This window comes from Malaclemys terrapin, chromosome 11 (assembly GCF_027887155.1).
Source record: "Malaclemys terrapin pileata isolate rMalTer1 chromosome 11, rMalTer1.hap1, whole genome shotgun sequence".
NCBI classification, from domain to species: Eukaryota; Metazoa; Chordata; order Testudines; family Emydidae; genus Malaclemys; species Malaclemys terrapin.
Window position 1 is genome coordinate 58,002,420 of NC_071515.1, and position 22,668 is coordinate 58,025,087.

At 41.0% G+C, this 22,668-nt stretch overlaps 1 protein-coding gene across 6 annotated transcripts in view; it reads right to left on the reverse strand.

Annotated features, from left to right (window-relative positions):
- KYNU (kynureninase) overlaps positions 1-22,668 on the reverse strand; it is an 89,414-nt gene that overhangs the window by 42,196 nt on the left and 24,550 nt on the right. For 5 of the 6 annotated variants that reach the window (XM_054043893.1, XM_054043891.1, XM_054043890.1 and 2 more), the window contains 5 exons: positions 20,732-20,814; positions 12,448-12,509; positions 10,270-10,341; positions 8,996-9,070; positions 7,431-7,577 (listed from right to left, as the gene is read on the reverse strand). In XM_054043893.1, the coding sequence (XP_053899868.1) occupies positions 7,431-7,577; positions 8,996-9,070; positions 10,270-10,341; positions 12,448-12,509; positions 20,732-20,814 (439 nt within the window). The remainder of the gene's footprint in view (positions 1-7,430; positions 7,578-8,995; positions 9,071-10,269; positions 10,342-12,447; positions 12,510-20,731; positions 20,815-22,668) is intronic. The other variant, XM_054043894.1, reaches the window with a different exon arrangement.

Below are 22,668 nucleotides of genomic sequence, written 5' to 3' on the forward strand. Positions count from 1 at the left end.
GAAAAAGGAAAGTAATGCTATACCCTCCACTGCCTACACCCTGCTGAGGAGAGCTTGGCACAATATGTAGTAATTTTCATTTATCTGAGAGACCGAAGATGGAAAAATAGCTTGAGGTGATGTTTCAAGCTTAATTTAGTTCATTTAATATTTAATGGCTTAATGAAGCTGTCTGTGTCAGAGTTTTCACTCTGGGAGGAATCTTAGTTTAAGCAGAGAACTTAGGAAACTGATTTAAAAAAATTCAAAAGGAAATCAGTAATTTAATTCATAAATAATTGACCTCAGTCTTCTTAAAACACTTTTTCAGACCTTTCTGAACTTGCATCTTAAACCTCTGTTTAAGCAGTTTTAGGGCAATCATTGTGGTGTACCATTTAAACTCCATGTTTAAAAGATTTTAAAGACTTCCTGTGACGAACATGTCCCTCTGCTACATTGTTTGACAACAATACTTAGTGGGTTGTTTTACAAATTATATTTATTTCCTTTCTCTCTTATAACACTTTCAATTTTCATTTTACATTTCCTTCTCTCTTTTCTCATCTGTTCACCCTACTTTACTTTCTGTTCATGAGATGTGCTGGTTTATTAGTCACCAGTGTAGTGGGTCTTGCATTCTGATCTGAACATTAGATGATTACAGCTCATTCCAGTCTATTTTGGCATCCCAAATATTACAGCTTCCTTTTGATAAAGTTTTGCCACTGGCTTTTAAGAGTTTAATTCTAGCCACTAACAGTTTCATCATCCCCAAAAGGGGCAGAAAGATGTGGTCTTTAAGGTAGCTGAGCTTCAGTCCACCAAAAGCCAGAACGACTAGGGTGAGGAGTTGAATGGGTAGCCATGGAAAGTACAGAGCATTAGTGTGATGTGATACTGCAAGTCTTCCCTACCTAAATGTCAGTAAGTGCTGACATGGAGTGCTGATGCCTTAGGGGCTGGGGATAAGGATGAGGTCAGCTTAGGATAGTTTTTCTAGTTATCACTTCTGTTTTATTTGGATACATCTTAAACCAACTTTCACCGATCTGCTTATTTCCATGAAGCATTATGCCATCTGTGTGATGGCTTGAGTCCTGTTCACTGAGGAGAGAAACCTTTCCAAGATAGTTCATATATAAACTGAAGAGATGGGAGCAGGAGAGAGAGTTCCATGCAGAACAGTGCATGTGAAAGCTCCTGTAAAAGAGGAACAGTTGCTCTTCATAATCTATCTGGGATCTGTCAAAGATGAATGAGTGAAGTCAGGTCAATGCTTTCCTGGACTACACTTACTAGGCTGTATAACTGAGTTAGCAGCATTTTGTGCTCAATGGTGTTGCAGGCAGTAGTGTAAATATAGATATTTCATTAATGATTGCTGGTAGATTACCAAATTTATTAATGCCTTCTTCAGATTAGGCAATTAAAGGGTTCAGATGTTCCTTGCTAGTTTTCCATCAGCCACAAGGGGCAATATTCCTCTAGGACTTTTATTTGGGTGATTAGGAGCGTAAATAATTTATCCCTAAATCTATTCATAACCCAAAGATTAAGAAGTGTCTGGGTTTGGATGTAACCTGAGTGATTCCTTTTGTTGCACAGTGAACATGAGTTCTCCATCTAGTGAGTCTGTAATGAAATACAATATAAAGGAATAATTCAGTCTGAAGTAAAAACATAGGTTCCAGAACTCTTTTTTTTTTTTTTTTTTTTTTTTTACAGTGAGAGATTATCAACCTCATTTGTTCCCATTGACAACTGAGCAACTCACCCTCTTCCCAATGGAGATTGCATAATAGTTCTGTGGCAGTTACATCAAGATATGTGATAAAGCAATATTGGCAAATTATTCATATATTTTAACCATCTTTTATATGAAAAATGGGTTGTTGTTGTTTTTTTAAATAAATAAAAATACCTAATTTAGCTCTTCAATTAATCTCTCCCTCCTATGTATACAGTTCTTCCTGCCCCTGCTGATCAAATGTGGATGCCATCTTCTTCTCTCCCCTGCCACTTAGGCCTTGTCTACACAAGGTTTAAGAGCAGCTCATTTCAGTTTAATTTCTAATTGAATTCAGCTAAACCAAAATAGGGCTGATTTAAATCAAAATAAGAGTGTTCACACAGTGATTTGCACTAGTTAAACTAAATTGGTTTAAAGTCACACCCTTTGGTAAAATGGTGCAACTTTCTTGAGTAGACAAGGTCTTGGTTCCCTTTTCTCCTGGACATTTCTCTCTCCTTTGTGGCTCTGGTCTAGGGGGATGTACCACTACCCCTTCTCTCATGTAACAGTGGCCCCTAATATACACAGCTAGTCTGGATCCCCTCTGTTCCAGTTGCTTTTAAAGGCTTCTCAGATTTTCTCTGTAAGGAGAAGCCTGGAAACTTGTGGAAGCAGCTTCAAACCAGTTCTGTCAACACTAGGGTTACCATACGTCCGTTTTTTCCCGGACATGTCCGGCTTTTCGGCAATCAAACCCCCGTCCGGGGGGAAATGCCGGCCGGGCACTTCCCCTCCCGCGGCAGCTCTGCTCCTCCCCTGACTCTTCGGCTCTGTTTAAACTGAAGAGATGGGAGCAGGAGAGAGAGTTCCATGCAGAACAGCTGCCTGAGTGCTATGGGCTTCAGGCAGCCCCCTTGCCTCCGGACCCCAGCCGCCCGCCAGGCACTTCCCCTCCTGGGCTCCGGCGGCGCAGGGTCCGGAGGCATAGGGGCTGCCCGAAGCCCAAGCGCTACCAGCTTCATGGTTTGCCGGGCAGCCTCCAGACCCTGCGCCCCCAGCTGGGCGCTTCCCCTCCTGGGCTCCAGCTGCGCTGGGGAAGCGCCGGCCAGGGGCGCAGGGTCTGGAGGCTGCCCGGCAAACCATGAAGCTGGTAGCACTCGGGCAGCCCTTTTCGCGTGGCTGGGAGTGGGAGGGAGGAGGGGGCAGAGTTAGGGCGGAGTTGGGGCGGGGAAGGGGCGGGGAAGGGGTGGAGTTGGGCCGGGACCGGGGTGGGAAATGGGCGGGGCCAGGGCCCCGTGGAGGGTCCTCTTTTTTAATTTGGTAAAGATGGTAACCCTAGTCAACACCCATGTCACCTATGAACTCTCCACAGACCACAGACTGGAAATTACTGAAGTAAATGTCTTCAATATTTCAGGTGTCTGAGTACGGTAGAAGACTTTGTTGACTTTGTATAAATATATAGTATTTAGATATTGTAGAGGGCAGTACCTATAAGGGTCTTTGAATGTCTAAAATTTCTTGTCATGCTTTTAAGGTCTCCCTGACCAGCAACACATGAATAGTGCTTAGACCTGCATCTTTATGTTGCATGAGTTTTCAGTAAATTTAGGATCCTGAAACCACCCTCCCCAAGTCAAAACACTTGACTTTCAATGGAAGTTGGCTCCTCAAGGGAGGTAGGTGCTCAACTGATACATGTCTAATGCCACCTTTATTTGGAATCATTAAAGCTTTGTAGATTTGCAGACAGAAGAGACTGTATTTGGCTTCCAATTCTTGATGCTAATGCGATGGATGATTGCTGGAAATTCACTGTCCTCTAAAGTATTTCTATCACATAGAAGTAATAAAACGTGTGACTTAGATATATATACGCACAAATCCACCAATAAGCTCTAACGGGGACATTGTGGTCTGTACACCTTCCTATACATACACCTCTAGCTCCTAATAATAATATACTAACATATAATATACTACTTGGATTGCCTTTCATCAAAGGATATCAGGATTTTCTAAAAAACCTTATGACCTTATGAAGGGACAGGATTTCATCCTAACGCTTGTAAATACCCCTATGAGCTAGGTAAATTGCTGTTCAATTAAGAGATGGGCAACATGGACAGAGGTTACATGACTTGCCAAGGTCAGAGAGCACCCACAATGCCCTCAAGAACTTTTTTCATTCTGAGATGAGGACTATAGTTTTTCCTGTGTCTAAGACCCATTACAGGCAGAAAGAAGAACAGGAGTACTTGTGGCACCTTAGAGACTAACAAATTTATTAGAGCATAAGCTTTCGTGGATTACAGCCCACTTCTTCGGATGCATATAGAATGGAACATATATTGAGGAGATATATATACACACATACAGAGAGCATAAACAGGTGGCAGTTGTCTTACCAACTCTGAGAGGCCAATTAATTAAGAGAAAATAAACTTTTGAAGTGATAATCAAGCTAGCCCAGTACAGACAGTTTGATAAGAAGTGTGAGAATACTTACAAGGGGAGATAGATTCAATGTTTGTAATGGCTCAGCCATTCCCAGTCTTTATTCAAACCGGAGTTGATTGTGTCTAGTTTGCATATCAATTCTAGCTCAGCAGTCTCTCGTTGGAGTCTGTTTTTGAAGTTTTTCTGTTGTAATATAGCCACCCGCAGGTCTGTCACTGAATGACCAGACAGGTTAAAGTTGTCTCCCACTGGTTTTTGAGTATTTTGATTCCTGATGTCAGATTTGTGTCCATTAATTCTTTTGCGTAGAGACTGTCCGGTTTGGCCAATGTACATGGCAGAGGGGCATTGCTGGCACATGATGGCATATATCACATTGCTAGATGTGCAGGTGAACGAGCCCCTGATGGTATGGCTGATGTGATTAGGTCCTATGATGATGTCACTTGAATAGATATGTGGACAGAGTTGGCATCGGGGTTTGTTACAAGGATAGGTTCCTGGGTTAGTGGTTTTGTTCAGTGATGTGTGGTTGCTGGTGAGTATTTGCTTTAGGTTGGGGGGTTGTCTGTAAGCGAGGACAGGTCTGTCTCCCAAGATCTGTGAGAGTAAAGGATCATCTTTCAGGATAGGTTGTAGATCTCTGATGATGCGCTGGAGAGGTTTTAGTTGGGGGCTGAAGGTGACAGCTAGTGGTGTTCTGTTATTTTCTTTGTTGGGCCTGTCTTGTAGGAGGTGACTTCTGGGTACTCGTCTGGCTCTGTCAATCTGTTTTTTCACTTCAGCAGGTGGGTATTGTAGTTTTAAGAATGCTTGATAGAGATCTTGTAGGTGCTTGTCTCTATCCGAGGGATTGGAGCAAATGCGGTTATATTTTAGAGCTTGGCTGTAGACAATGGATCGTGTGGTGTGTCCTGGATGGAAGCTGGAGGCATGTAGGTAAGTGTAGCGGTCAGTAGGTTTCCGGTATAGGGTGGTATTTATGTGACCATCGCTTATTAGCACAGTAGTGTCCAGGAAATGGACCCCTTGTGTGGATTGATCTAGGCTGAGGTTGATGGTGGGATGGAAATTATTGAAATCATGGTGAAATTCCTCAAGGGCTTCTTTTCCATGGGTCCAGATGATGAAGATGTCATCAATGTAGCGCAAGTAGAGTAGGGGCATTAGGGGACGAGAGCTAAGGAAACGTTGTTCTAAGTCAGCCATAAAAATGTTGGCACATTGTGGGGCCATGCGGGTACCCATAGCAGTGCCGCTGACTTGAAGGTATATATTGTCCCCAAATGTGAAATAGTTGTGGGTGAGGACAAAATCACAAAGTTCAGCCACCAGGTTAGCTGTGACATTATCAGGGCTACTGTTCCTGATAGCTTGTAGTCCATCTTTGTGTGGAATATTGGTGTAGAGGGCTTCTACGTCCATAGTGGCCAGGATGGTGTTTTCTGGAAGATCACCGATGGATTGTAGTTTCCTCAGGAAGTCAGTGGTGTCTCGAAGATAGCTGGGAGTGCTGGTAGCGTAGGGTCTGAGGAGAGAGTCTACATAACCAGACAAGCCTGATGTTAGGGTACCAATGCCTGAGATGATGGGGCGTCCAGGATATCCAGGTTTATGGATCTTGGGTAGCAAATAGAATACCCCTGGTCTGGGTTCTAGGCATGTGTCTGTACAGATTTGTTCCTGTGCTTTGTCAGGGAGTTTTTTTAGCAGATAGTGTAGTTTCTTTAGGTAATCCTCAGGCAGAGTCACCTTCACCTTGCTTTGCCTACTCTACGGAGTTTACTTCTTCTCTAGTCACCAACCAGAAGTTGCCTCAGATAACACTCAGATACCAATCCCAGAAAAGCTTAAACATAGTACAGAATGTATGACTAATTTTCCTAATATTGAAAATATGCAACAGTTAAACACATACATACCTAAACACATAGGGCCTGATGCACTTAACTCCAGCTTTCCTGTGAGTGAATGCTTTCATCACCCCCAGTATAACCTTCTTTTATTAACTGATACAGTATATATTAACTGATACAGTATACTAGCATTTGGCTACATCCTCTTTCTATCAGACTATCCTTCCCTTTAATCAAAAGACAGTGTTGTGAGGCTTGATTCATTAGAGTTAGCAAGGGACTAGGTGATCCTCAAGAAAGATGGTATAAAAACATAAATACTAGATCTAAGTGGCTCTAAAATGTGCGGACCTAAATTCACCCAAGCCAGTGCAAGGAGGTGCAATGCCATCTTTAAGCCTGGCAAGGGGCAGATGCAGTTGCCATTGCCTGTCCTCCCTTACAGTTTCTGGCACAAGGGAAAGCAGCTTTATGTTGCATTTAAAAAAATTAGATTGCTCAGTGGGTGCACTCAATGTTTGCATCCCATGGTCACTGTAGCTAACTCAAGGACCTGCATTTGTGCCCAAGGGGCTCAGCAGAGGAGAAACAGAAGGTATAACAACAAAAGGAAGCCCTGGTGTGATCAGGACTGAAGCCTCAAAAGGGTTAACTGTTCAGATACAGCTACACTGCAGGTTTGTAGGAATCCAGTAACATCCAGTATGTTAATTCCTTGAGTATCTTAGGTCAGATAAGATATATCCAATAAAAAAATGTGCCTCCTGATAAGTCTGCCGATCTCTTGTTGATAAGAAAACTTAATTAAGACTCTACCTTCCCCTGCATTCCAGAGGCAATCGAGATGGTTAAAAGAATTCACAGTAAGTCTCTAGTACACTGGCTGCAAGTTTCCAAGTCTGAGTCATTGTATTGAAAACCAGTCATCTCATGAAGGTGATATACTCAGTATCCTGCCTGTCTCCTGCTAACTGATCAGCTGAGTCAGAAGCTGTCAGCTCCACAAGGAACTCACCTTGCCTGACTGACTGGAGGCAAAACGCTGTGATAGCAGCTGCCAGTGAGTGGGTGAGAAGAAAGAGAACATAGCTAAATTCTGTTTAAATATAGAAGTCTAATGCACAGTGCTGTAGGTTTTAAGGTTTGAGATGATCATTTTCTTCCCCATTCAGAACTCTTAAGGAAGAGTCCTGCAGAATTTAATAAAGAATAATAGCCTTTTTGTAGATTTTTTTTAAGTCACCCTATAAGATTTCAAGAATACGATTATGACTTTCTATAAATCTTTAGAGTGATTTAGATAGACCCCCTATATGTTACATACCTGTCCAGTTCATGGGGGTGGGGAGGAGGAAGGATTATTTTAAACTGATTTTAGAGTAGTCTTGAAACAATTCTACCTTTTCTTGGCCAGCCTTTGTTATTCTGGGGATGTCAAACAGCTGTCCTGTGTAGTACTGCACTCCACTCAGCAAAATTACAGCAACAGAGTCCCCTTCCTTCTCAATTATGTCAAGGATATCTTCAATTCTCAAGGTCTCCTCCCCCTAAAATAAAGTTAAAGCACATGTTTTACATCTACCCTGGCAGTAATGAAACTGTCATTTCTTATTTCACAATCTATATTTTACTATGTGCTGTGCTGCCTGCATAGGGAGATCAAAAGCGTATCCTAGCACAGCAATGATCTACAAAGATAGAGACAGGAAATAGCCTTTGAGTAGGTTACTTCAAAAAATGAAAAATCATTAGCAACTTATTTTCTAGGTGGTAGATTCTTAAAAACACTTGTTTTGCTTTCCAATGTGCTTCACTCCTCTCAATATTTCAGACAGTTTTAGTTTACAATATAAAAAGATCTTGGTGCAAACAGAATACATAATGATTTTTATGTGGCATTTGAAAATCATGATACCCAAAAGTCTTAAAAGCTGTCTATAAGCTCTCACCCTTACTTTTCAGTACATTTTGTTTCCTGCAGGAAGCCATTCTAAATCTGCCATATTTATATTTCAAAAAATGGTAAGTCTGACATAATCAGAAGTACAAAAAAAATCCCAAACCTGAAGTGATTACATATAAAGAAATTTCAACAGAAAAATCTAATTTTTATTCTTTGTAGTAAGATTTTCCGCCTCCTTCCCCCCCCACATTTCTTCCCACAAAGTAGCATGTAAAAACACCACTATCTAGGGATCACCTAGGCAGTGAAAACTCAGAATGAAATTAAATTTGCTACTGCAAATAGCTTGGGTAAAATTTGCTAAATTGGAAGTAACTGCTATTATCTTAACAATCTTTGAACATCTATCAAGGATTCAGGAGTAGGCTCTCTCTCCTCACAAGATTACTCAGATTTTAGAATCCAATGATCATCATCCATACTATAGTTAGGTGGCAAAGTTCTTAATGTTGAGAAGGGATGGTAATGCAATCTCTCTAAATAATCTGAATTAAATATTTCTTGAAGCAGGCCCTTTCCTTAGGTTGTGATAATAAAGATACAGTATGTTGTCTTTATGGCAATCTTTTAAGACAGAAAACTATAAGGAAGATACATGCTGATGCTTCTGAATTTTGCGTTCTCTGAGGAGCCTATTGTGTTATGGCAATCAGAAAATGTACTATAAAGTAACGGTTTTGAAAGATTATTTTCTTCCTAAGAGATAAGTCCAGCAATTTAAGTCAGACAACAAAGCTAATATTGGTCCTTAAAGTTAGAAATGTATGGAGAGCAACAAAAAAGACAATTAGTGGCCATTGATAAGTTTATCTGAAAATTCTAGGCACATGAATAGAAATAGAAGAAATGCATATGCATAACAAATGACAGCAGATGCTAAAGAATTTGGGGGACAACACCTCCATTCTTGTACTAACTACACATATATAGCTAATGCTAACTACGCATATATAGCCAATGTTAACAAGGAGAGCAGCGTTCTGACATTTATATCCCTCAAACCTTGCGTGGCTGTATCATGAGCATGCATTTCTCCACATCAAGTCCATGAAGCTGAAGCTGAGACTCAACAGCATACTGGAAAAGAATTTAACGTAGTACAATTTAGCAAAACAGAGATTTTAAAAGAAACGGCTGAGATTTCTACACACTCATCTTTCATTAAATTAGTGGGTGAAATCCTGGCCCCATTAAATTCAATGGGTCAAAACTCCTATTGACTTCAGTTAGCCAAGGCTCTTTGAAGTAGGAACTGTCTTTCGTTCTGTGATTGAACAGCATCTAACACACACAATGGGGTTCTAGTCCATGACTAGGGCTCATAGGCACTACTAATAATAATTCCACCCAATGTCTATATCTCCAAGACAGCTTTGAATATCTCAGCCAATTGTTTTATCACTAAAGATACTGTATTGATAATATTTGGGGGTGTAATGTCAAATATAGTCAAACAGAAATATTGTGATATAGATAGTTAATTATAGTACAGTGGTCTGAGGTGAGGGCAGTTGTACAGCTTATTATTGGGGTGTCAAAGGAACATAAATAGAGGGCACAGAGTGTGCAGAAATGAAGTTAAAGTGAACAAAGGCAAATGTACTGTTGAGCTCTGTAGCCTAGAATAAAGGCGATCTGAACTTCATGCATCTGTGTAACTGTCTTTATTACAAATAATCCTATGAGTGGTATTTGGTGTCATTTTATTGTGCCTTAAAGATAAAATTTCTTATCAATTTCCAAAAGTTTACCGAGTTGATGATTAAGTAGCACTGGGCCACAAACTCGAAGATTAATTTGCTGTAAGCTGTGACGCACGAACTATTGTCTCCTATTTCATAGCACACAAATTATGTTTGAACTAGTAATTTAAAGTGCTAAAAAACAAGTATTTCCATCTCTGTCTGGGGATATTCAAGTGTTAATGTTGTGAGTTTTCTATTGATTTGGTTTCCATAAAGTAAAACAGCAACATGAATTAATAAAACAGCTACAACTTCAGTTGATTTAGGCCAGCAGTTTGTTCAATGTCTTTAAAAAGACTAATAAATCAATGTACCCATTCAATCTTTTCATCTTGTAGCATTTTTTATTTGAACGAAAGGAATAAAACTACAATCTGTAAAACATGCTGAGCTCAAAAGCATCTGACAGTTTTTATTTTTATTGTAATGGTATTTGGACCAGATTAGCTAATAAATATTCAAATCAGGCTACTGATACTCTTTCCAAAATATGATTAATAATACAAATATGGTGAAATATGAATTTCTTACATGGTCGGAGGGAAAGGCTTTGGCTTCTAGAAGAATTTTGTAACGACTTGGAGTAGGGCTAAAAAAAGATAACTGTTAAAAAAAAATGATATGTTGAAACACTTATCTAAGCCAAGACTAAAGAATTGATCCCCATGTATAATTTAAGAAAAATACAAACAATTTGCATTTATATAGAGCATGTCAAAATAATCCTAGAGCACTTGAAAAATATTTAGTCTTTACAATACTCTTTGATGTAGAAAACTTTTATAACATTGTACCCATTTTACAGATTTGTAAGTATGGCCAGGGAGAGTTTAAGGGTGAAATCCCCATCTTTTTTAAGATAATGGCAAAATTCTCACCGACTTCAGTGAGGCCAGAATTACACCCCACATGATTTGGCCAAGGTCATACAAGCAAATTATTGGCAGAGACAGAAATAAAACACAGTAATCATGATTTTCCATCCCCCTGCTCGAATCACCAAGATCCAGATTATTCCCTTCTGTAGAAAAGCCTGCAGAGGGAGTGCAGAGCTTTCCGCAAAGTTCCCATACCATCCTCTGGTGATGGGGGTGGTGTTAGCTGCCATCCTCCTGTGATGAAGGTTGTAGGGCCTACCTCCAAACCTAGACAATCAGCAGAAACCTAGGCCATTCGTGCAGAGATTGTCTGTGTACCAACTCTGGATCACTGCATTGCCTGCATCTCCCTGACAGAGAGACTTCCAAGGTGATGCTCCACAAAATGTCTAATACAGACCCAAGCTGAATGTCATTTACCTACTTATGCTCTGACTGTAGCCACACACACTAACTATAGCCCATCCACTTTCTACCCCCTCACGTAGTGTGAGATCCAAACTGACAGAAAAAGTGGGAACTCTGGGACTGTGCACAGAACTTGGGGGGCTGTGAAGTGATCTGAGCCTAATGAAGCCAGCTTAATAATTCCATACTGACCAGTGAAAAGATTATTTACCAGGTGTTATATTTAGGGCCCTACCAAATTGACAGCCATGAAAAATGAGTCACGGACCATGAAATCTGGTCTTACCCCATGAAATCTGGTCTTTTGTCTGCTTTAACCCTATACTATACACATTTCAGGGGGAGACCAGAGTTTCTCAAATTGGAGGTCCTAACCCAAAAGGGAGCTGCAGGAGGGTCACCCTTACATCTGTGCTGCCTTCAGAGCTGGGCAGCTGGAGAGCGGCGGTTGCTGGCCAGGCTCCCAGTTACGAAGGCAGCGCCCTGCCAGCAGCAGCACAGAAGTAAGGGTGGCAATACCATACCATGCCATCCTTAATTCTGTGCTGCTGCTGGCGGTGACTCTTCAGAGTTGGGCTCCTGGCCAGTAGCGACTACTCTCCACCTGCCAGTTCTGAAGGCAGCACTGCCCACAGCAGCAGTGCAAAAGTAAGGGTACCAGTACCATAACTCCCCTACAATATCATTGCAACCCTCTCCCCCACAACTCCTTTTCGAGTCAGGACTCTGACAATTACACCATGAAATTTCAGATTTAAATAGCTGAAATCATGAACTTTACTATCTTAAAAATCCTATGACTGTGAAATTGACCAAAATGGACTGTGAATTTAGTAGGGCCCTAGTTATATTTATATACTATAGTCCTTCACATGATGAGCCCATCTACCATGCTTTTTTGACTTAAATTGCAGGGAAATTATTAACACCTCAGTTTCTCAGATGAGAATCTTCTTCTTGACCTCTGATGTTTTGAGAGGAATCTAAGAGCAGCTATCAAAATGTCACTCTGGAGATGTGTGTGGAAACCCTAAACACAAATAATAGGTATTTGCACACATATCTCCTGAACAAGAGTCTTGAATGCTCTTTAGTCATTGTTTTATAGTGTACATGAGAAATGATCAGACTTGTCCTTAAAACGCTTGTGAAAAAAAGCTTTGCTGCTATGTGTTTCCTATGGGCTGAGCAAGGTACTGTATATACCAATACATAGGTCAGAGCACTCAGAAAGATCCTCAAGTCTTTTTAAAAAGGCGCCAAGATCATTGTCCTGTGCTTTCTTGTAGGAACCTCCATAAAATATTTTAATTAACATAAATGAAGAGTTAAAATCTTTTCAAATTCAAGATATAAGGACTAAAGTTAATTTGACAATATCAAATTTACTAAATATTGGAGGTGAAAAAAAGAATGAATTTACCATCTGGAGATGCAGATTAACAGTCAGGCCATTCATTAAGGCTACTTCTTCCTTTCGAGCACCTGAAAAGTAATAATACAGAAGCTTCTCTATTTTCACCTCGTGTAAAGTCTGGTAAAATGATGTGAAAAGCAAAGGCACGGTTTTCGGTCAATGTTTCTCAAAAGACTAGAAGGAATGTTTGATGTGTCATCCCACTGAAATAAAAAGTTCTCCTGTCTGACTCACTGGATCAGTTGACAAAAAATATGTATTTTTCAGGTTTGATATAGCCATTAAGAGATAATGAAGTAGCTTCATTTCCCAGCAAACCACCAGTTGATTTATTGTTATCATTAATACCTTAGCCAAATTCAACAACAGTGTATGTTTGCCATAAGTACATCTCTAGACAAATATCTCTAGACAAAAATATATATTAAGGAAAATCATCTATTTTTAAGTGGTTAGTATATAATGCCAAGCTAAAATGCATCCTTAATAAAAATAAAAAAAGTTTTTTGCAAAATATAATTATTATCCACAGTCAAGCTTTTGGATTCAGCTTTGAGTACATAGCTCTGAGATAACTATATAGATATATGGAGGCTAATAGGAACCTCAGGCACAACTAATGGATTTTTCCAATATTGTTCTAACTGCTTATTTATTAACCAATTCTCAAACTCCTATCAGCTGCTGTGGAGGTTTTAGGCAGGATGAGGGGCTATATGTTATGCAGGGCAGAGCTTAAACATGAAAAATTACCAATTCTTGGCTTTGGTTTCATGTCTTTTTGTTGCAATGAATTACAGCCATCTGTACACCCTAGAGATGAATTAGCACTTTGCCAAGTCTCTTTTGCTGGAAGATGGGCTTGTCTGAGTTGCCTGATAATCTCTACAGATGTGGGGTAGGCTTGAGGAGAAGCCATACAAGAACAAGAGAGAACTAATGTTTGAAAGGGAGAGTGAACACATACACAAAGAGGAGAAGCAGATGAGAAGGACCCTGCACCATGATTCCGCCATCCGTTGGGCTCCAGAGAACTGTTCTGTTGGGATTGTCACTGCACTGGTATAGGAAAAATATAGTACTTGTGAATGGGCCTGAAGTAGAATGGTGCGTGGCCAGTGGGTTTGGAAACGACATGAATTTACTGCCCCCAAACCTCTGTATAAGGGATCACATACCTGCAGTAGACCTTATTTGCTACTACTGGATGAACGGCCAAGCACTATGCTGTCTAGGATGATTTATTGTTGTTATTAATCAATCATAATTATTACAGTAGTGCCTAAGGACCAAATCAAGAGTGGGAACCCATTGGCTTGCCAGAGTACAAGCACAGTATTAGATGATCCCTGCCCTGAAGAGTTTATAATATAAATAGGTCTTCAGTTGCTCCTTTTGTGTGTCATTCAAGCTGCCATTGTATGAGAGGGAGGAAACTGTGGCAAGATTCTAAAGAGTCAGGAGATCTCCTGAAGAATTCCTCACATGGACTTTCCAGACTCGGTGGGCAGAGGTTTGAAGCACTGTGAAGTTTGTTGGCGACGAGCACATCAAACCTGGTCATCTATAGGTACGAAACTACTCCACCCCCAGCCAACTTACACTTCTCTACTTCCCTTTTTTTCCTCTTGGCAGCATGTTCCTGCAGGTGCCAAGCTGCTACATGGCTGCTCAATTGCAGCTGCAGAAGGGAACCAGAGGGAGTTAGTGCAGTTCAGAGCTATATTAATTGCATCCTTAATTTCTATATAGAAACATGGGGGATGAAAAAAGGGTGTCACCATGAAGTGATGGGTCCCCTGCCCCTACCTCCCCATCTCCATTAGCACACAGAACCCCTTCTAACTAGGGCCACAGTGGAGCTAGAACTATCTTTTCTCAGCCTGTGCCTTGTTGTACTGTTTGACGCATGAACGAGAATGGTTGACTGCATGCCAACATCCCAAATTAAATATGACACTGTATTTATCACATAAGTCTTGGTCTCTTGTAATTTATTTATTTTAAAATTTAAAGCTTTCTTGTATTGAATTTCATGGACATAAAAAACAAGCCTCATCCAAGCTATTGGAATCCTTTATAACCTGCATTGCATTTAAGAAACAAGCCTTGTATGATCCAATTAACCTATTACTATACTCAAAGACTCAGCATTCAAGAGACAAAACTATATTTGCCATTGCTATCTCCTAACTTTGTATCATATCACTGAGACAGAATAACCCCCTATATATTCTGCTTGATAAATCTTTTCTCCAATGAAAGGAAGCAGTGTTTGTAAAACACCATCCTTGTTACAACATTGGAAATAATTCTGATTGTGTTAGGCAATCACTGCCAGTTTTTTCCACCCCCTCCACCTCTGTGACTGCAACAGGCATAGGTGATGGAACCAAGGGTGTGGGGGGTGCTGCTACACTCCGTGGTTTGTTGTGGTTTCCATTGTATACAGGGTTTACAGTTTGGTTCAATAGCCCTCAGCACCCCCACTATAAAAATCATTCCAGCCCCCCTGCCAACAGGAGTCTGGTTCTCACCAGAATAAGTAAAAAGCATTTTGTGCAATGATTGGAAAAGGCTAAATGCCCCAATCCTGAAAACAGTTTATCACTCAAAGTCACTACCAATCTGCTCCGTGCTCAGTCTTTTCTCAACAGAGACCTGCCTGAGCACATTGTACAACGACAGCAATACAGTTAGTCTGATTCCATCAGAAGGTGATCCTGCCAAGATTGTAATGTTTTAATAACGTATAGTAGGAAAAGCCAAGATTACAGTTTCCCTGTTATGCCATTTGGCTTAAGAAAAAAAAAGAATGTTGGCATCTAGTGACCTTGACTCTGCATTTCACAATATATTTACCATTGTAACCTTCATTTTAAAAGAAAATGTGTGCACATTTAATAAGCAAGGGGTTATAGAGCTATAAACCTTTAAATGGACAAAAGAAAATCTTTGCAGCCTTTAGTCCATTCCTGAATAAATCCCACTAGACAACATATACTTACTGCTTCTCAGAATAAACTATGACAATTCTTCCTCCTCTATAATATGGTAAATATTCACTACCAAACGGTGTTAAAATTCTGTTTATGTCTTCACATTAAACCTACTAAAGGAAAAATTCAGAATTCAGCCTTCCTCTCTCCTTGGCACACACTCATATACTTAGCATTGCATGTTGCTGGGGAGAAAGCTTAATTGTAAATACCACATGGGAGGAGAACATTTTAATACAGTGTTGTTCATATTTATTTGCTTCACTTTTTCACTGTTACGTAAGAAAAAAAAGAGCCTGAAATAATCAGTCCATATTATGGACACATTACCAGTCTAGATCGTTGACGATTCATCCATTATTTGGGGAAGTTCTTATTATCTTAATTTGCTCCTTTTCAAAGAAATAATCATTTAGATTCTGCAAACTAGTTCTAAGGAAATTTCCCACAAATAAAATCCTGCTGGGCTGATTATCTTAATGCCAAATTCCAACTCAGACCACATTTTACAGCTCAGTTATATAACCCTTAGGGGGAAAAGAGAGAACAAGGGTACATAATGAACCTTAACTGCCACAGGATGCAACAGGGCTACAGAATCCTGCCCACTGAAGAACTGAAAACACAACAAATGCAGGTTAATAGTGTGTTGACCTTTATTAATGGTTCACGCTGCTTAAAATGGATAAAGGTGTAACAACTTAAAAACATTTGGACTCTGGTGAAAGACTGGAAGAAATGTTTATAAGATATACTATAACAGTTTTATGAGTGCTCTAAAAGAAAAGGGGTGAGCAGGGAGATTGACAACAGCAGAAATGAGATGGAGGCTACACAAAGATTTAAATTTCCTACTCAACAATTTTCTTCAAACTGTGCATATTTTCTTTAGTTAAACTAGTATTTTAAAATACACTGTTTTTATGGTGAAATACAGAATGCAGAAGTCTGACAGATCTGCAACACAGCACACATCACTCCAATTCCCTACTTTCTGACTGGCACTTAACATTTGCAGCTAGATTCATCCCTGCATCAGTGCTAGCACCCGGTCTGAGTAGAGGATGCATGTACCTCTCCTATTGTGTGCTGTTGTGGGACAAGGTACAGGCTGGTGCACTGAGACCGCAATCCAACATGCGGGCTAATACTGTCTCGTTGTTTCTTTATACTCCTGTTGGACTGTCAGTATCCATTTGTTGTCTCTTGTCTTATACTTAGATTGTAAACTCTTTGGGGCAGGGACTTTTGTTCTGTGTTTGTACAGTGCCTAATATAGTGGAGGTCTAGGACTAGGGCTCTTAGGTTCTACTGTAATACAAGCAACAAACAAAGGCTAGCGCAGAACCAGGGCTACTGTAACTTGCACCTCCTGCAGCCATTACTCATACAGAGCTTGTGGCAGGTGAAAAATCAGGGTGCAGGTCTGCCTTGACTACTTGTGCGCCCTCTTCAGTCTACCCCTGGAGTGCCTCTTATGCCAGAGCTTATGTGGATGCAGTGCAGAAATTGCAAAGCATCTCTGCACTGGGTAGCTGAGGGTTGTTCTGTGCAGGGGGCTGTGTTGTCCCCTTGTAGGTGGCACAAAGTGGCCATAGCACCCAGAAGTGCAGTTCAAGTGCTGTTCAAGGTCTCTGTCCTGACTTTCAAAGCCCTGAATGGAATTGGTGCTAGCTACATTTCTCTCCTTGAACACAACCTCCCATAACATCTACACAGCACCAGAACAGTAAATGTTGACCAGTGGGAAGAAACTTGTGACTGTGGGAGACAGATCATTCACAGGACCTGGATCAGAACTATGGAACTCACTGCCAGATGAAATAAGAATGCCCACTAACTTCTCTGTATTCAGTGCTAATTGCAAAACCCACCTCTACAAAGAGAAATATTGTTGTATCTCTTAGGCAGTTCTACATAGTATGCTTGATGTGTACCAATGTTAGATCCGAGACAGAAAAACAATTAAAGCTGTTTGCACTATTCACGCTGAACAGCTGATGAGACTTGGGTTTTGTTTATATTTTTGTGACTTTCCCATGAATACATTGTGATTTTTATAAATGTAATCTTTTTTATAATATTTTGCTGGGAAAGTGAATATACTTGTTTGCACAGAAATGGACACCTGTAGTCTTACAAATAAAAACTCTTCTTCAAACATTCACGTGAATGAAATCCAGCTGCACAAGTGTTTGAGGGAAATTAAACAAAAAACCCAAACAAATATGGCTGCCTGTGATTTTCCTTTTAAGACAGAGCCCATGATTACATTTCCTCCCATTATCTCAAGTCTAGTAAACATTGCCAGAACCCTAGCTGGCTGGGAGCTTTGCTTAACAACCAGGTAGTTACCAAATATTTTCTCCCTCATTACTGCTAGAAGTAAATGAGTTCATAAAATAAAATAATGAAAACTTTCTTTCACCAGGTTTAAATATTGTAAGATGAACTTTTATGAGGAACAGTCAAATAGGATGGTCAGCAGTCTCTAACGTTTTCCAGGCATTCTCACCAATCCCCCCAGAGTTCTACTATTCTTCCCTGCAGGCCATAGTATGGATCCTGCATTTCCCATTCAATGTGATTCTCTACAGTAAGAAAAGAGTTCTAGGTTACACTGGGTTTAGCTAACATGCATTAATCTGATCTAACCTTGACTTTTCCCTAGTGTAGACACAGGTTAACACCTTACACCTCAATTTAGTGGGTTGAGGTTGAGGATTGGCCTCAATTTGCTAAACTGGGGTAAAAAGTGCTAGCTAACTCCAACCTAATCTCAATTTATTTTCTTATTCTAGGCAAACTCTGTGATCTTTGTATAGAGAAAGGGACAAGAGGAGACACTGCCTACATCATTTCTTTTCCCCTCAGAGCAGTTTGGAAGGTAGCAAGGGTGGAAAATCTATGTCAGCACTTATCTGTGGCTCTGGAGAGGAGCTACTAGGGGAAATTCATACTCAAACCCAATCCATTTGTATGTATGCCTGCTGAGCTTCCAGGAGCACATTCTATGGCTGCTTTTTATACCTCTAGGATATTAGAGACACAAGATAAGCGATGTAATATCTTTTATTGAACCAACTTCTGTTGGCAAAAGAAAAGCTTTTGAGCTACACAGTCTTCTTCAGGTCTGGGAAAGTTACTCAGTGTCATATAAATACAAGATGAAACAGATTGTTTAGCATAAGTAGCTAACACACATTCTAAGGGCAGGTCTTCACTACCCACCGGATTGGCGGGTAGGGATCGATCTATTGGTGATCGATTTATCGCGTCTCATCTAGACACGGATAAATCGATCCCCAAACATGTTCCCCATCGACTCCGGAACTCCAGCTTGCAAAAGGCGGAAGTGGAGTCGATGGGGGAGTGGCAGCGGTCGACTCGCCACCGTCCTCACGGCCAGATAGGTCGACCTAAGATACGCCGACTTCAGCTACGCTATTCACGTAGCTGAAGTCGGCGTATCTTAGGTCGACGCCCCCCTCCCCCCAGCGTAGACCAGGGCTAAGAGACATTCAAAATGAAGTGGCCTCTTAACACCTTTGCAATCATAGGACAAAAAAGGGAGGGTTAGTGGGTTACAGGGTGTTGCAATAAGCCATAAATCTAGTGTCTTTATTCAGACCATTATTTTTAGTGTCTAGCAAAATTAAAAATTTAAGCTCCAAGGCTAAACTTTTAAAGGTGTTGCATAGGTTTCCTTTGAAGACCAAAAGGGCAGATATTGAGTGATCATTTTGTGAAAAGTATTCATCCATGTTTGATATGGTGTTTTTGTCCTATTTTTCTGAGCCAGTTCATTCCAGAGCATAGTGCTTGATCGACTCCAAACGACGTCCCATATAATCAATTTATCAAGACTACACTTAACCGTAGTTGAATTATCTTTGATCTCCAAGGAACTGAACTTTTGCTCCAGAACCTGATACCAAACTAACATGGAGAATTAGAAGAATTCTTTTGCTGACTCCACCTCAAAGAATTCTTTCACAACAATGACCACATTACCACAACTACTGTGTCCACACCGACAGTCATCAGAAAAAAGAATCATCTCATTGGACACCCCACAGTGGATGAAACCACACACTTTATCATTGTATTGATTGCTTTGTCCTATGACTGCAAAGGTATTGATGGGACAATTCACCATGAGTGGTCTCTTAGAACATGTGTTAACTACTTATGCTAAAAAATCTGTTCCACTTCATATTTAGCTATGACTTTGCGTAACATTGCCAGACCTGAAGAAGAGCTCTGTATAGCTTGAAAGCTTGTCTTTCACCATCAGAAAGTTAATACAATAAAAGATATTACCTCATTCACCTTGTCTTTTTAGTAGTCAGGCACCAACATGGCTACCACCACACTAACTCTAGAATAACCAGGTGTATTCATTGTTCAGCCTGCCAGATTCTTTAGAGGGGTGCAATGGGTGGATTGGTGCTCACAAGAGGTGCCAGTCAAATCTTTTCTTTTTTGGCAGCTGGTTCTGCCCCCAGGCTGATGAGATAAACTCTTAACATAGGGCAGGATTTCATACCAGATCACAGAGTCCTAGACTGTAAGGCCAGAAGGGACCATCATGATCATCTAGTCTGAACTCCTGCACATCGCTGCCCACTGAACCTTACCCACTCACTCCTGAAATAGACCCATAAGATGAGTTACTGAAGTCTTCAAATCCTGATTTAAAAGACTTAAAGTTACAGAGAATACACCATTTACTCTAGTTTAAACCAGCAAGTGACCCATGACCCATGCTGCAGAGGAAGTTGAAAAAAACCCCCAAGAGTCTCTGCCAATCAACCCTAGGAAATTTCTTGCCCATCCCAAATATGGCAATCAGTTGGACCCTGAGCATGTAGGCAAGACAAGGAGGAAAAGCAGGAAACATCTAGACAACAATCATTTACTTTAAAACCAAAGGAATTATCATTGTTTCACTCCAACTCTCTCTTTAAAAGAGAAATGAAGTGTGTTCACTGCCCTTTAAGGGCTTTGGCTTCATATAGAAGACCAAGTGGTTTATGATGATCCCACAAGCCCGCACTGCAATTAGTTTCATGATATACACAGGGTCATACATTATCATCCACATTCATCTCCTAAACCACCTATAGACCTTAAAATAAGTGGTACTCCATGTACTGAGCAGTCAGGAAGACTTCTGTGAAACAAAGTGCTGAGAATTAAGTTTTGGATGTAAAGTTTCTGGGTTCTCCACCACAAGACAACAAATTACTTTTTTTTCAAAAACAGTTCTCTCTCTGGCTCACACATACCCACAATATCAGCCATAAGCTCCACGATGCACTCATCTCCAAAAGCCCATGGGCGCTTACCATTGAAATGACCATGTACACCTCTGAAAAGGAAGAGAAACAAATGATGAAAATGTATTCTGTTCCCTTTGGTACATTACTAACAACACTAACTCAGTCCGCTTCAATATGGAACTTATATAATCTGAACACAGTACATTCAGAGCCGGTGCTACCATTAAGGCGAACTAGGCAGTTGCCCAGGGCGCCAAGATTTGGGGGCACCAAAAAGCGGTGCCCCCAATTTTTTTTTACAGCATTCCTTCCCGAGCGCGTGGTCGCCGCTCCACTTCTCCTGCCTCCCAGGCTTGCAGTGCCAATCAGCTGTTTGGCACCACAAGCCTGGGAGGGGAGGAGAATTAGAGCGGAGGCGGCATGCTCGGGGAGGAAGCAGAGCAGAGGTGAGCTGGGGTGGGGAGCTGCCGCACGGCTCCCTGGGGGGGAAGCTGCCACGGGGGGAGTGCCTCAGGGCGAGGGGGGAGCTGCCGGGGGGGGGGCTCAGGGCAGAGGGGGGAGGCGGGGAGCTGCCGCTGGGCTGGGGGGGGCGCAAGGTGGAAGTTTCACCTAGGGCGCGAAACTTCCTTGCACCGGCCCTGGGTACATTTATACCACATGAGCTTGTAACAAATAGAGTCACCAACAATGAATTTACTGACATCTAAGAGGGGTTTTAAAGACTGGAAAACATCTCATTCAAAATTTTGACCAATAAACAAACAAATAAACCCCCAAATGGATGTTTTGTTTAGAAAACCACAAAGGGCTAGATTACACCTTTGTCACAAGCCCTGTATAAATGGGCAGCACATAGTTGCAGTCTCAGGAGCAGACTGGGTACTAAGATAGGAACTTGGTGGTGCTTGCTGTGTGTGTGCATGGAGAAGGGAAGTAATCTGTACCAGCCATATACCTGGCATAGCTGTGCTGGCTGGTGCATTGGAGCAAGAACTTCCCATCCCTGCCCACCAACTCCACACACATTTCTACTGACCCTGCAATGCTGCTTTCCCACCTGCACTGCTAACGACAATTCTGGTAGCCAGCACAGGAGAGTAAAGGATGCTTTACACATAGCATAAACCACAATCTAGCCCAAAAGCAGCATTTACATCAAAGGGGGCTACGTAGGGTGGAGGAGGAAGGACAGGAGGATTTCCTTGCTGTTAGGTAACAGCAATCCTTGTCCAAGATGATTTACAGCCTCTTTGAATAGAAAAACCTTTGCCCACTTGAATTCACCATATTGTACAAAATGACATGTAGGTATATGCTGTATATTCAGGGGTGAACCTGCTCCAGACATTTCCTTTCTTCCGCCTAAAAAATTATTCAGAGCCATAGAACCCCAGATCCAAATGTCCACTGAATTTGGGGGGTGTCTGAAATCCTAGCTGGTATTTCTAAATCGTATTTTGAAAATGATTCCTCTCTTTATGAGGACCAAACCAAACACCTGTAGCATTTGGAATCTACATCTGAATCTGAACTATATTGTTTGAAGTCATCTCTGCTACAAACACTGCAAAAAGATAAGTTTGTCAGGTAACCAATGTACTTATAAATCTATACATGTAAATTGCAAATGTTTAATTACAAAATAAATCAGTATATGAAAAAATAATACTGGTGTTAATTTAGGGGAATGTTATTCCTGGACTCCTCTCTCATACACTATAATTTTCCTGCTTGCAGAACACCGGAAGGCACATGTGGAATCTGAAATACCAGACTGCAGGTGGCTGAACTGAAAAAGAATACTTCAGAAGAGGAACTGGGCCAGTGGGGAAATGGGTGGAGAACAAGAAGAACCAGAATCTGTGACAAAAGTGAAAAAGAACTGTGGTCTAAATAAACCTTCAGAATTGCAGCAGGCGTATGATGTTCCCCCCAAACTCAGG